Genomic DNA, 15,516 nt, shown 5'->3' on the forward strand with positions numbered 1-15,516 from the left:
GTATACTTTATTGCAAATCATTTATTGCAAAAAATATAGGTATAGATCAGACTTGTTAAATAGGTTCTTGACTTTTATAAGCACAAGTATATTTAGAAAACAGAGAGTGTTAATGACCAAAATATTTTCAAGTAAATAAAAAACATGGGTACCTGATCATTCACATCATAAATTAGTACGCAAATATCACAAATCCCTGTTTTAAAGCTCCTTCTGGATCTCTCACTAAAAGTTTTTCTCCTTTTTATTTTTGCATAGTCTTTTATATTTCTCCTGGGGAAAATATCTGAAAACTCATTTTTATTTAAATAGCTACAATAATAGATCAAAAGTGAAATTCACCTTTAAAAAAGGCTTAGCGTACAAACCTAGTGTTTGGCAATAATAATGAAAACTTAAAATTTAGAACAGAGTTGATTATTTTGGGGATTTTGACTAGGTGATGTAACCTGCCAGCTGATGTACTAAAATAAGTGCAATTATATCCAGATTTTGAAAAATGCAGAATGGACCACTAGAGTGTGTACCTTATTGAGGAAAGAAGTTAAAAAGTATAATACATATTTGTATTCACAGTTTCTGGCATAAGAGTAAATACATGGTAAACCCAGACTGCTTATATGTTTATGAAGACTAGGCTTGTGGGTTAATAGATACAGAGACTGTAAAATTGGTTTACTTCTCAATATTAGAAAAGGACAGGAAAAGGAAATTCTATAAAAAGGGAAAATACCTTTCGATATTATTTTCCATTAAAAGTAGTAAAACCTTTTTATGGGATTATATGAGGTTTTTGATAAAGAATAGTTGAGGAGCAACCGTAATGCTGAAGCTAAGTGCAAGAGAAGTAGTGTTTGAATAAAATTGTAAAACACAGAAGGAACTGAAAAGGAATATACTTTTTAAGGTGAAGGTTTTCCCAGGAAGTTCTTTCTGGTTTGGGGTGGTTCAATGGAGAAAGGAGCCAGAAAATGCTTTTATGACCTTCCTAATACCCAATGGATCTCGACAGGCCAAGCACTTGTTCCCAAGAGCTATCTTTCCTCTTGTCCCCTGCCCAGTCTGACCCAGTGGCTGTTTAGCTCTGTGACCAAAGGCAGAAAACTCAGGACTCACAGCCCAGGGGTAGTGGGAGGGAAAGTAGGAAAGTAGGGGCTGGGTAGAGGGACAGCTAACTAGGGGGTGGATTGAGGGTAATTTGGAGAAGATGGTGCGTTTCTCTCCACTCACTATGCCCTTACCCTGGTCAGAAACAAGTAGCCGGGCACTTTAGTTTAAGCTGTATCAGTTCTGATGAAGATAAAACCAATTCTACAACATTGAAAAAAAAAAAAGCTATATAGATGGGGTCACTATATAATTTGTTGTCTACACCGGGACACATTTGAGAGTAAGAAGAGCTATCACTAATATTTTTAAAGTGGGACAGCAGACGTAAGCTAGCACTATCCTGGCACACCCAGATACATTGCCAGAGAGACACTGCTGAACTCTGGGTGGGGTTGACATTCTTCAGTCTCCAAGAAGTTCCTGCTGGCAGCTTACTTTCTTTAAAATGCTGTTTCTTGGTATCTCCCCTCCCCTTAGACAAAGTAACATATGTGAAAAAACGTATTTTTTTTTTCTTGATTTCTCTCTCAACATAGGAAATGTCTGCAAGGAAGAGGTAGGTGCAGAGCATTCTGTATTTCATTCCAGGCACTTTAGAATGAATGAAGGCTTCTGGTTTCCAAATTACTTTTCACTTCTAGATTGGTTATAAATTTCTCTTCACTTTCAGCTCTAGTATAAGGTTTTCTTTGATCTTTCCTGCAAAGCTGAGGGGAGCTGGGGTCACATAAAGTTTGGAGGCTTTCATAAATGAGTCTATGTGTTAAGGTGGACATATGGCCTTATTAAACCTATGCAGTCTACGTTCTATATAAACATTGTAAGAAAAAGCTGGCTTTTAAAATGTTGGGCATTTTGGGGGCAAGGTAATATTTTGCACACGTATTTTATTGAATAAAAATGTTAAAAATGTTTTACTCCATAAGAGATAGAGTACAGGTGTCAGATAAATCTCATTTTCCTGATAGTTTTACTCATTATAGTAGGACTTGCTGTGCTTTGTTCTAACATTGACAAATACAGACTTATAGCCTGGTGGATACATAACACTTTCTCTGCGTATGTTCTTGTAAAACTCAAAGCATTTTCAAGATGTCACTAGAATAAAATAAAATGTCAACATCAGATTTGATAGTCACTTTAACAAAACCCAGTAGATAACTGTTGTGTGTCGGATAGCAATGTTTTGTGGCCTAATTTCTCTCTGTCTTCCAATAAGTATATTAACATTCCTACATTATGCTATTAATGTTTTTCTTTTAAAATATTTATCACAAAGTTCACTTATGGTGTCATATTTGAAACAATTTTGTCTTTTAACAGATATATCTACAAGATATAAAAATGTATTTACAAAATATAAAAAGTACCAAGTCTCTAAGGTTAAGTTGTGGGTATGTTTTCACTTCCTGGCAACTTCCATATGAGTGCAAGAAGAGGATAAATGACCATGGCCTTATGTGACTACTGGGACACACTGTTTAATTTTAATGGTAAATTACTTTTGGAAAATCTTGGATAGGGCTGGAGTTGCACAACAATAGTAAACTTTACCCAACTTTGTAGCTTTGAGTATAAAGACGATTTACTCAAAATACTAACTTTCTTTATTGATCCTTATTCTGCAAAAGACATCCTGGAGAATCTCCATGTCCCCATGGATTCAAATGTGACCCTGTTTTCCAAGACAGAACTATAAAATAGTCATTTAGAAATATAGTGAAAATTAGCATAAACTGAAAATAACATTGAGGCACTATTTATAAAAAGATAATCTATGTGATTGAAAGAATATGTCTTTAAAAAGAAACTTTTAAGTCAAACTAAAACTAATTTCCTGCCTAGCTAGTAACAATACATAGCTATTTAATTTTCATCTACCATAAAATGTTAAAGAACTGTGGCTTGGAAGTATGTCCTCTTTTGTTAAATATTTTTGAAGTCCATATTTTCTTAACATGAGGTAGCTTTCTAGCAGCATTTTAAGTGCTGTGACCCAAACACAGTATGGTTTAGCATGATACCACGTTTAGGCAGGGGCAGGAGGGGAAAACTAGTTACCTAAGAGAAATACGTTTTGTTGTGGTTAAAGGTGGTCTACTTTTACTAATGGGGTGGGAGAGAAGTACAGCAATTTTAGAAGAGGAAACATATTTACAGGTAGGAAAATATTAGGTTGGTGCAAAAGTAATTGCGGTTTTTGCAATTGTTTTTAACCTTTTAAACCGCAATTACTTTTACACCAACCTCATAGCTATCTACTCTCACTGCTGTTCCATTTCTTCCAAAGTTACATTGGCTCATTTTAATTCTCAGTAAACTATTAATTACCAAAATTTAGAAACCTAATTCTAATTTACTAGATATTTCTAAATTATAGGTTTGGGTACTTTATATTATTAGTTGGTTGGTTGACTCATTTTAATTTTTTCCATGAAGAATTTTTTCTAGGAAGCAACAAGAAATAGCTGAAAATGGATATTGATGCACACAAGGTATGATTGGTATTAAATAGATGCTAAGTTTGAAGTCCAAATATACAAAGATCATGCAAAATAAACCTTTGGTTCTACACTTGAGTTTTTAAATATCTCCTTTTTTAAACTCAATATACCTGGATTTGCTTTACATTCCTTAACTTGGGCAAAGTAAATGCAAACAGATGACATGGTAGACACATCTACACTTTTTATGAATATGTTCTAATGGAATTCAAAGTAGTTTCTAGATTTTATGAGAGTGAAGTAAAATTTCAGCAAAAAATAAAACCACATCTACTCACTTGAGCAAAATGAGTCCTCAGGAAGTAAATGTCATGGATATTTGTGGTTTTCCTCAAGCAAGTAATGAGATAGTGCTCCAGTGGTAATTTTCTTGATACTTTGGTATTGTTCTATTATTGTACTTTTAGGTCTTTGCTTTTAACCTTAAAAAAAAGTGATAATAATTTAATCTGGAATAATGATTTTTCTCATGAAGGGTTTCCTGTGTTAACTCACTGTGTGTTTATTTTGATTAAATTGAAAATTCCTCTGGATGAAACCTTCTATTTTGCATTGACTAGACATTCAGAGTGTCATTTTACATTGATTGATTGATTGATTATTATTTTTAAGGAGGGCGCATCTCACTGTTGCCCATGCGGGCATCGAACCGGAAACCTTGGTGCTATCAGCACCGTGCTTTAACCAACTGAGCTAATTGGCATTCCTACGTGTATTTTTAAAGATTTTAAAAAACATTAAAACTTTTGCTTCTTGGAATTTGGAAACCTTTTATGGCCTGAGTAGGAATTTTTCTGGCCCCACTGTAATTACTCTCTTTGAGTATAACAGCTGGTCTGTGGGGAGTGTAAATTTGGACCTAAGAATTGTTTAAGGAGTAACTTTTCACTTTCTCATTTTTTGAATTTGTTTGTTTGAAGTCAATGTGAATTATACTTAAATTCATATGTTCGTGAGATGAGTATATGTAAAACAAAGAATTTGAGAATTTGCTTTCACTTAGACAAATTGTCTTGCATTTTGTTTTTTTTCTATTTAACAAAAGTGAAATAAAAAAGAAAAACATGTTAAGGGATAGGATGAAACTACAAAGAATATAGCAGTTCCCAAACTTAGTTGCAAATTGGAATCACCAAAGGATTTTAAAAAACACTGATGCCAGGCTCTGACCTCAAGACATTCCAATACATTGGTGTGAGGTGTGATCTTGGCATGGGCAGTATGAAAAGCTCCCCAGGTGTTTCTAATGTGTAGTCAAGTTTGGGAACCACTGTTCTAGAAAATAGGAGAAGCAAAATGTGAAGCTGAAAACGCAAGACCTTTCAGAGTTTCAACTGGAGCGTTGAGGCCTTTGGTATCTGATTGGAGTTAATAGAACTGAAAGGTGACAAAGACTTTTAATTGTTATTGGAATTTATCTGATTTTGATTGGAATCTGGCCTGATGTTGGATCACAGAATTCCATTCAAGAGTTTAAATGCCTTTGTAGTTATATTTTTTAAATGCCTTTGTAGTTATATTTTTTAAATGCCTTTGTAGTTATATTTTTTAAATGCCTTTGTAGTTATATTTTTGGTTTGAGTCCTGTAGAATTTCAGAAGAGCTAAGGGATTTTTTAAAATGGAAGTTGTAGTAGTACTGTTATGTCTTAAATCACAAATGAGACTGGAGTAGTAGTAATAGGTATTTGGTGTTTGGACTTTGATTATTTCTGTTTTGAACAAAAAGCTATCATTTACACGATGGCAAGAAAATAATATCTTCTACTTCCCCCTCCATCCCAGTTTTTATAGCCCCCTCACCTCCATCAGATGTTGCTGGAGAAGAGGCCCCAAACTCTAGGGACCTTTGGTAAGTAACACCACTGCTGAGTGTCTGAAGAATCAGCTTCTAATCAGCAAGGACAGATGTAAGGTTTTCCTGTAACAGTTCCAAGGCCAAAGCACTCAGCTATGTTAAAGCTGTCTGATACTTACTGGAAGTCAAAGGAAGGGGGAAGGTAGAGGATTTCTTGGCAGATTTAGTATCAGTGGGTTAGATAGTTCAAGGCTGAACCCAAGTTAATATAACTGTCTCTGAATGCTAGATAGTGGTCTGGGTACTGCGAAAAAGATCAAAGAAATAAGAATAAATCTTTACTTCTTTCTTTGAAATGACTTTTCAGCCAATTTGCTGAATAGCAAAAAGTATCATAGGTGATACTCTGTAGATGTGATTGCCTTTTTTAAGATACCAGAGATGAGCAAAATGAGGCTGAAATGAAAAATAAAGCAATATGTTAAATATTTAAAATGAGAAAAAGTCATTTCAAGTTAGAATGATGATTGTGTTGTAGGATCCTTGGGAGGGGTAGGAGTTCCAGGGGAAAAGAGGTGTGGGCTAATGAGTTTAATAAACAATTGGCCTGGATTTTTTTTGAACCATATCTATAACAGATCACAACAATTTCCAGGAAGTCCCCAGGGATTTCTGGGGACAGGGCGATCCTGACCTATGACACATTGACTGGATGGAATTTTTAAACTGCAGTGATGCTGTCTTCATCCACCCTTGGACAGGCTTTTCACAAACTCCAATGTGCGAACATGCCCGGCGTAGTGGGCAATGGGGAATATGTTTTGAAAAGCATCCCCCCACCCTCACTCTGCCTTTTGAGACTTTGTGTATCACAAAAGCAGCTGTGAGCCAGGGTTCAGACTCTAGAGTTTCCTTGGGTCCCTTTGTTATTACTAACTGCACAGTTCTGCTCAGCTGTCTCTCCACTCGGTCAGTGTTTGTAAACATATTCGCAATACACTCAGGAACCTTGGAAGAACAACTTTTAGGGGCAGTGGCTCTTTAGCTTTCTGTTAGATAAAAGGCTCCTTAACTTTCGATAGTATTAGGAGTAACATTCTCAGGTTAAGATTCTATAGTTAGTATAAGCTATACAGTCTCAGGAAAGGCATCATTTTAGGAAAAGTATTACATGTGATCATTAGGGGACTGAGTTAGAGGTTTATTTCTTCTGTATAGAGTTTTGTATATCTTATTATTAAAATAAAAGGCAATTATCTTCAGAAGGCTCCATATGCATCCCCTCGTGCAGTCACTGCAAAAGTGGGGTAGACCTCATATGTTGTATATGCTGCTAAGTCTTGTCCAAGGGTCATTGCTTGCTTGAGCTGAGCTGCAGACACAGGTGCAGTTGTGCCAGGGACAGCGTATCCTGGAGGAGGAGGCAGAGAAAATTTAATGAAAGGGATTCTGATTTGCTTCCCTTTGGCTTATTGTCTTCTTTTTTGGAATATGTGCAAATTCTTATATGTCCATTTTAAAAGGTGCTCTCAGGGAACTCATTCTTTAGGGAACTCATTCAAAATGAGGTCAGAAACCTGTGTCAGAATCACTTCCCTCTTAAATAATTAGAAACATTGCGGATAGATTCCAAGAAACAGAAATTTAACAGGATGCTGAGTTGATTAAAGTTTGCGATTTAGAACTTTTACAGAGGGTCTCAAAATTTATAAAGGAGGGGAGGATCGGTTGGTACGGCATGGAGAATGGGGGCTCTGTGGGTCTGCTTCTGCTGCACACTCAACCCCTACCTCAATGAAATGTTAAAACCGGTTGCTTTAGTTATCTAAGAAGTATGTGTAAGAACTGGGGAGACCAGTAGGAGAAATATTTAAAGTTCTAGCATGTTTTTAGAGTTTAGCACCATGAAAGCAAATACCTAGCCTGCCCACAATTAGACCTAACCATGAAGGACAAATAATATCTTCTCAACCTTCCTTTAAGCTGTTTTTGGTGTATTTGCAGGCCCTGAAGTTTGTCCTCACTCTCAGAGAAACAAGGGGTTTGACTGATAAGGAAATCGTCATGTATCTAGTTGATTAATATTAACTTTTGAAGAAGACAGCATAGCAGCTATTATCTAAAAGCAATATTTCCCTGTTAAAGTTTTGACCCAAACCTAGGCATTTCTGAAATGATCCAAATATTGTAAAAGATGACCAAAAAAAAAAAAAAAAAAAAAAAAAAGAAAAGTATACTTAAGCAATGAATGGGGACTTGATTTAAAAAAAACACACAAAAGCTCATTTGGTTTATGTGCTGTGGAAGTCTGCCCAATCCCAGACACATTGATTTCTTTCTGGTGGCTTCTCAGGAGGTGGTGGCAGGAAACTGGCTGGACTATTAAAAAAAAATCAAATCCACCCCTTGGCTCGTGCACTTTGGGCTGTAATGCTGACTAATGCACTAGTGAAGTTTGCTACATTTCCAAGGATATGAGAAATGTGTTAACGATTACTTTCATAATTTTGGAAACAGTATTTCTAAAGTAAGTAAGTGAAGGTATGTGTAGCATAGATTTATCTCTAGGGATTTTGAATTTTCTTTTCCAATTTGGCTAATTTCTTAAGTGCAGGAGTATTTGTGTTTCAAACAGATTACTTCCTTGCAACCTATTATTGTCTGCTTGATTCCACAGTACAGCTATAAGAGGGGTTCTGATATTCTTAGGCATTCCCACGGCAACTCTCATGCCCTAAATATTTTTCACTTCACAGGAGCGAATAGAAGTGAGGATAAGACAAAACATTCTTGCATAAAAGTAAGTCCTTTCTGAAGTGAAAATAAACTTTAAAATTCTTCTGACAATGGCTCATTTATTTTTATAATACATTACAGTTAGGTGTCTTTAGGGTGCAGCTTTCTGCAAGACAGGGCTTCAACTTTCTCCAAGAACTGAGAAGTCCTGAGAGGTCCCCAGTCAACACCCTATTTTATGCAAAGCAAGTACTGGGCTGATGGCCCCAGTACAACCCAGGGGAGAATTTGCTCTCTGCAGTGGCAGCTGTTCCCTTGGTAACCTCTCAGGGGCACTCCATACATCTCCTGGTTCTACAGAACAAAACTGGAATTGAGGTCACATTCATGTGTGAAGCATGATTAGTTTCAGCTTCACGTGCCTGAGTGGAGGATATATTCACAATTTTTGAGAAATAAAAGAAAATGAGAGTGATTCAGGTGTTATGGATGTGAGGACTACAGAGTTCTCATTCCTTCATATACCCAATGTATGAATTAATCAATCAATATGAATGTCATAGTTCTAAATCTAGCCAGAACTCTTTGATTTGGGCTTATGGGGGGTATACTAACACAACGACATGTCAGTGCGACACATTTCTTTAAAAGAAATAAACTTTCCTTACTAAAAAGGAATGGAGATACTCAAACTAAATGCTGAGGGAAAATTTCCAAAATAAATTTCTTATCTGGTCCTCTTTAATTTCTAGAGGATTCATTTTTAATTATCAGCATTTGTTGTGGGTACCTAATAAACGGGGAAAAGTCTTTTAAGTGTAACCCTGAAGGTATGTTGATCTACAGACAGGCTTTTTTTTTTTTTTTTTTAAAGTAATCAGCTTATGCCCCAGACCAAAATTACAGAACAGATAAAATGAGGTCTGATTATGCACATGTTGAAAGGATCTCTCTCTCTCTCTCTCTCTCTCTCTCTCTCTCTCTCTCTCTCACACACACACACACACACACACACACACACACACACACACAGAGCTTTTGACTTAAACTAATTTAAGACAAATGTGATCTGCATATCTCTTTCAAAAATCAAAGTGATAAAAATAGAATTGAAGGTTAGATTTGGGGAGGGATCCCACGGATTGCTTACAAGCTGATAGATCTTGGCCAAATGACTTAATCTTTCCAATACTTGGTTTCTTCATCTGTACAATGGGCATTATGATAGAACCTATCTACCTTTTGTGGTATCATGAGCATTACTGAGATAATATAAAGCATTCTGGGCATTTAGGTGTGTCTGGCACACTGTGAGAGCTCAAATAGATATCAGCTGTTAATAGGCAGTTCCAAGGTCTCTTGCTAAAAGTAAAAACCAAACCAAAGCAAATCAGATACAGAAAGACTGACTCAAGATCACACAGCTGTTAAAGCTGAGCCGAAACCAGACCCCACTTCTGCTGCCCAGCTCAGTTCTCTTGAATGGTTCATACTTGAATGGTTCATTTATCTGGCAAATTCTTTTTGGTCACAGATGGCGTAAATCGGATTTATTTTGGGTGTTCACAAACAACTCTAGGGTCCACTGTACGAAGAAGGGTTTCCTAAACACTCTCTTCAGGGTATCATTTCTGGTGCAATATTTCCATACCTGGAAAAGCAGTAGCAGCAGCAGCAGCAGCTGCAGTCGTAGCGTCAGCTCCATCAATGGGAATGCCCAGGGTCTGCAGAGTGTATTCGGCTGCATATGTCTTTGCTTCATCCACATAGGCGCTTAACTTCGGAGGTGTGAAAGCATGTCTGGAAAGTGTAGTCAGGGTAGGCGTTTTAAACTTGTGCTACTGAGTCAGGTAAAAATCTAAGGTGCTGCTAGCTTTTTCAGATGATAATAGAATGTTGTATGGGTATTTTTCATTCTCTTTGCTATTAAAACTTCTAAATGTATATGCATGTAAGAATATTTGTGGATTGACCTAGAACATCAGTGATTGATGACATTTCTGGAGCATAATTGTAACTCATTACATGGCTTTTCTAAGATACATGTGAAACACAGTTGTTCCTAAAAATATGTCGAAATGCAGGCTCAAGGTAAAATTCAGAAGGTGATATCCACTAACAGAGAGGTTGTATCTTTGGTCTAAAATTTAAATGACAGGACATGACATTATGTATGAAATGGCAATTTCATATGGTTGAACCTAAATACTACACAGACACATGAAAGGGCTACAATTTTCATATCTATTACATTTTACATCTGCAGTCCTCTGTTGGTTGATTATACTATCTGGTCTTCACTGTCTGTATGAAACTTAGGGGCTTTAAGATGCCAATCTTATAGGTGGCATATACATCCCAACTACACATCTCAACATTTGCGTTTAATGAAAAATGAGTAGGTAGTAGACTTGAATATTTCTCTAATTTAGATAGTGATAAACACATTTAATTTACAAGAGCCTCAGTCTAAAATGATTAGGAACTTGGAGAAGATACCCACATTGCAGGATTCTGGCTGGCCAGAGCAGGAATGGTTATTTTGTATAAGAATAGTTGTCTTTGATCTTGTCCAATGGCAGAGTGCAGTTGATATACTGGCTGTCCCCAGTTATTTTTCTGACAAATTTCTTCTAGTATCTACAAGAGTAAAAAAAGATTTCCCTTTCAAATGTCACATTTACATTATTTCACCAGCTTTCAGTTTTTTAAACTCTGCTCCTTAGAGTTTAAGCTGATATAAGAAGATATAAAATGCCACATGGTTTAATGACTCATAAAATTTAAGATGAACTCAATTTGAACTCCTTTTCAAATGTTAGTTCTATTCATTCATAAAAATCATTTTCACACCATTTATTCTAATGTTTTTAGTTTAGTCCATTAGCTGTAACTTTTTACTAATAGTTTAATTTTATGATTTGCTTGATATATTTATTCCATTTAAAAAAATATGATATTGTAGCACTGTCTGGATTTACTCATTAGTACCCTCCATCCTTCTGTTTATAATGGCTTAGAGAAAATAACCAAGAATACAGTATATTCTTATTTCATATTATTTATCATAGGGTTTTAACTTCACAGTTTCATAAAAATAGAGTTTAAAAGTTTAATGGGTTACTGTTTAATGTTGAGCATAAATAGATAGATGTTGAAAGTTGTGATGTTTTTGGCAAAACCCTAACTCTGGTTATTTTTACAATGATCTCATTTACAGCATCTTCCTGTACGCTTTTTTCCTTCTGTCATTATTCCAAACTGAATCGTGTCTAAAGGCACTTATCTTCTTCATCCTGAAGCCATGTGTGGTGACTCACAAGCCCCAATGCTCCCATTAGTCAGCAGATTTAGTAAACTGTGTAAAATAGGGCATACATCTGAAAAAGTAATTCTTTGGGATAGAACATTGTCCCAGGATGAATCTACGGAACTTATCTCATTTGTTCTAACACTAATCCAGCTGCAATAGCATAACATTTTCCAGTTTATTAAACTTGTAGATTGCTCCTATCTTCTCTATTAACTTTTCCTTTTAATATTCTTGTCTTTGTAGCATTCTTAGTTTTGTAGCATCGCTTGTCAGCTGCAAAACATTCTCCAGGTTCCTGAGCAATAGTAAATTGCTTTAACTGGCAGACATTCTGCCTTCCTGTCTATGCCCATTGGGTAAACACACACTAAAGGAGTACCAACTCTAACTACTGACTCTGCAGGGAAGCTCTTGTTCCTCTGCTCTTGCCGGAAGTTCGTAACTCCACCATGGAGTTGTTCAGGCTCCATGCATGTTGGCTGGGAGTGACATGGTCTTCAGTTTCTACACCATAGTTGCAGAAATTCAGGGACAAATTAGTTAAAGAACTTTCATTAGTTGATACAGATGGTTATTCACATACTAAGATAACGCATGACCAGTTTCTAATTAGGTTTGGTATAAAGAGCAGAGATCATTACTCATGCTATAAAAACTCTTAGAAATGTTATACTGAATTTGTGATGATTACTGGTTTTTATTTTCTTAAAAGATTTGCAGGTATCCCGGTACATTAATAAGGTTCCTTATTTTGAGATTTTAATGCAAGGTAGATTAGATGACTAGTTTTGTGTTTTCTGAGCAGAGCTTCATCATGGCATTTACTAGATTTTATTATAATTGTCTGTATATTTGTCAGTATCCTCTCATTGAATTGGCATATAATTTCCCCCAGTTTTATTGAGATATGATTGACATATATCACTATATGAATTTCAGGTATACAGCATGATGGTTTGACTTACATATGTTGTGAAATGATTACCCTAATAAGTTTAGTTAGCATCTATCATCTTACATAGCTACAATAAAAAGAAAAAGAAAAAAGGAAAAAAAAATTCCTTGTGATAAGAACTCTTAGGATTTATTCTTAACAACTTTCGTATGTATCATACAATGGTATTAATCATAGTCATCTCATCTTATATATTACATTTCTACTACTTATTTATCTTATAATTAAAAGTTTGTACCTTTTGACTACCTTCTTCAAATTCCACCCCCCCCCACCCCCCATTATCCACCACTGGCAACTGCAAATCTGATCTCTTTTTCTACGAGTCTGGATTTTTCTTTTTAAGATTCCACGTATAAGTGAGATTATACAATATTTGTCTTTCTTTGTCCAACTTATTTCACCTAGTATGATGCCCTCAAGGTCCATTCATGTTGCCTCAAATGTCAGGATTTCCTCCTTTTTTCTTTTTAAAAAATATGTTGACCATTTGTGCATCTTCTTTGGAAAAATGTCTATTCAGGTCTTTTGCTCATTTTTTAATTGGATTATTTTTGTGCTGTATATTAATAATTTTTGATGGCAAGGATTCTGTTGTATTCACTTTTGCATCCCCAGAGCCTATCACAATGCATGCCCAGTTAATGGTTTTTGAACAAGCAAATGATTGCTGTTTACCACTCTGATAGGCATTTTTTTAATTGCTTAGATTAACAGGGTTAAGAGAAATCTTAGATGAACTAATTTGTGTGTATAAGACAGCAATTAGTCTTATAAAAAAATACCGATGAGCTTTTAGAAAACCAAGTTTTCTATTTGACTGAAATCATAAGGCTCCTTCCATAAATTTAGGGCTTATACCTTTGGGGTAAGAGTAGGAAAATTTCTTTTAGAATATACAAACTGTAACTCTGGACAACTGGATATTGGTTATTCAGTAAAAGCGTCTCTGCAGAGACACCAGCTGTACCTTCACAGGGAACACTCTAAGGGTTAACACAAGTCCTGTTTTATGTTATTTTTAACCCTGGTTTGTTATTCAGTTTTCGTACTGGAACAACTTTTAATTTTCCAATAATAAAAACCACAGTCTCGTGCCGAAATCTGGAAACTTAGAACTGTGAAATGAAAGCAATAAAAACTCACCATAATGCCACTGCCCAAATATAATCACTGTAGAATACTTGATTTGATATGACTATGGCACCTCACACTTAATGTGAGTAATGATATTACCATAGATTGCGTGGTGGTTTTTCTTAAAAACAGTGTTTGTGAGAAAAGATGTCCTAAATGGTCTATTCATTCCCTCTCGTGCATACTCTTCATTTGCTCACCAACCTGGCTTATGCACAACTGGCATTTATTTTCAACTAAGTTTATTTGCTTCATATTATTTTGTTTAAGGTATTGGTTGATAATTCTTAGTAGCTCTCAGGATCTTTGCATTTCAGTAGAAGATTATTGAAGTTGTCAAATTTTATAATTAAAAAGGAAAAGAGTCTGTAATGGAACAATAGAACTCGATACTCAGCATTCTTTCCTAGTACATTATGCTGATTGGTCACTTTATCTACATAAAAACAAAAAACAAAAAACAAAACAATAGTCCAAGTAGGGATCAAGTCAAATCATTTGATGAAAAGTGAACTAGACGGTCTTTGGTTCAACTTAAAGAAACTATCTCTGGAATAACGTTACCCACCTGGGGAGCGAGTTTAATTCCTTGGGGTTTTAAGGTGACAGGATTCATTGGGGTGAGCTCCATCCCAGGTAAAAGATCGTAGAGTTTGTCTTCTTTCTTGTCTCCTTTGACCTGGTATCCACGACCCAGGCCTGTATATGCCAAGTAGCCACGGCCGCCCAGTCCTCTCACTCCCGCAGCCCCTACAGGTACATTCATGTAAATTTCTAGGAATGTAAGAAGGCATTAAGCTGAATCAAACCACCAGAAAATCACCCTGAATCTTACTGTAATGGAAAAGTTAGCCCAAGTCACATTGATTATTGCCCTGAAGATGGGGAGAAAACTCTAGGATTCTAATGTAATGAAACTCAATATAAGGTGGGGTTCACCATAAGTGTCTTTTTTTTTCCTTCTTTCTTTCTTTCTTTTTTTTTTTTTCTTCTTCTTTTTTAACTACCTGGAAGAAAGCAGTATGTACTATCAAAGCTACTGATGAGTACAAGAACCACTTTAAATTTTTGGTACAGAGAAAAATTTTGCAGTTTCTGACTTCAGTTAACCTTTTGTTGACATTTATTTTCTGTAGAATAATGTTGGGAAAGTGCTTTTTAAAAACATCCAAGCAAAATATGATTACATATATTAAAATCAGTCTTGCATTTTATTTTTTTGTCATTGATCAGTAAATCAGAAACGAATTCTAGCTTTCCCAATGACCTGTTGGAAAACCAACATGTAGAAAGCATTTTAAGTTCACCATTTTCTCTCTTATGTTTTGTCAATATGAGGAGTAAATTTCCATTGAGTTTCATTAATAGATTCCTTTTGATTTTTTTGTTTTGCCACATTGCTACTTTGATTTCCTATTGGTAGCATAAAGATAAAAATGTTAAATTGATTACCCTTCATCCGTGAATATCATTCATTGATTTCTTTCTTGTTATAAGACAGGTATTTTTTTCCTTTGGAGTAGAGTTTTGTTTTGTTTTTTCTTACATTACAACTGGTTGACAACTTATATGTAATGTATGGATTGTTTATGATGTTATTTTAGATTATAAATACATAGGTTTTAATGACATAATTTGTCATTATATAGACTGATTATCCTAAAGGACATCCTGATGATTTCTTTTGCATTACTATGTTAGGGGAAATGATTGTATTATGCGTATAGGACTTTTAAGCCTTTTGAAGACTAGAGCTCTTAGGATGATGGTCAATTCAGTTCTCCTGAAAAATAGTAAAAGACAGTAAGATAATTGTTTCCGCAGTAATCTGGACATGCCCCTTTGCTTCTAAGTCAAGCCCAAGAATAGATTTAAATACACAGTTTGTTGAATTGCCTAGAGTGATGTCATATTTGGAAGCTAGAACTGGGAATCTTTTGGTATTAGCCAGCTCCTAGCAGAAC

The 15,516-nt window shown here is 35.5% G+C and overlaps 1 protein-coding gene across 5 annotated transcripts in view; it reads right to left on the reverse strand.

Annotated features, from left to right (window-relative positions):
• Positions 1-6,591: 6,591 nt before the first annotated feature.
• A1CF (APOBEC1 complementation factor) overlaps positions 6,592-15,516 on the reverse strand; it is a 72,798-nt gene continuing 63,873 nt past the window's right edge. For 3 of the 5 annotated variants that reach the window (XM_019738629.3, XM_019738651.3, XM_019738637.3), the window contains 4 exons: positions 14,121-14,326; positions 10,651-10,787; positions 9,799-9,947; positions 6,592-6,822 (listed from right to left, as the gene is read on the reverse strand). In XM_019738629.3, the coding sequence (XP_019594188.1) occupies positions 6,671-6,822; positions 9,799-9,947; positions 10,651-10,787; positions 14,121-14,326 (644 nt within the window). In that variant the 3' untranslated portion in view covers positions 6,592-6,670. The remainder of the gene's footprint in view (positions 6,823-9,798; positions 9,948-10,650; positions 10,788-14,120; positions 14,327-15,516) is intronic. The other 2 variants (XM_019738644.3, XM_074339436.2) reach the window with 1 other exon arrangement.

This window comes from Rhinolophus sinicus, chromosome 15 (genome assembly GCF_057876585.1).
Source record: "Rhinolophus sinicus isolate RSI-liver-muscle chromosome 15, RSI-T2T, whole genome shotgun sequence".
Lineage (NCBI taxonomy): Eukaryota > Metazoa > Chordata > Mammalia > Chiroptera > Rhinolophidae > Rhinolophus > Rhinolophus sinicus.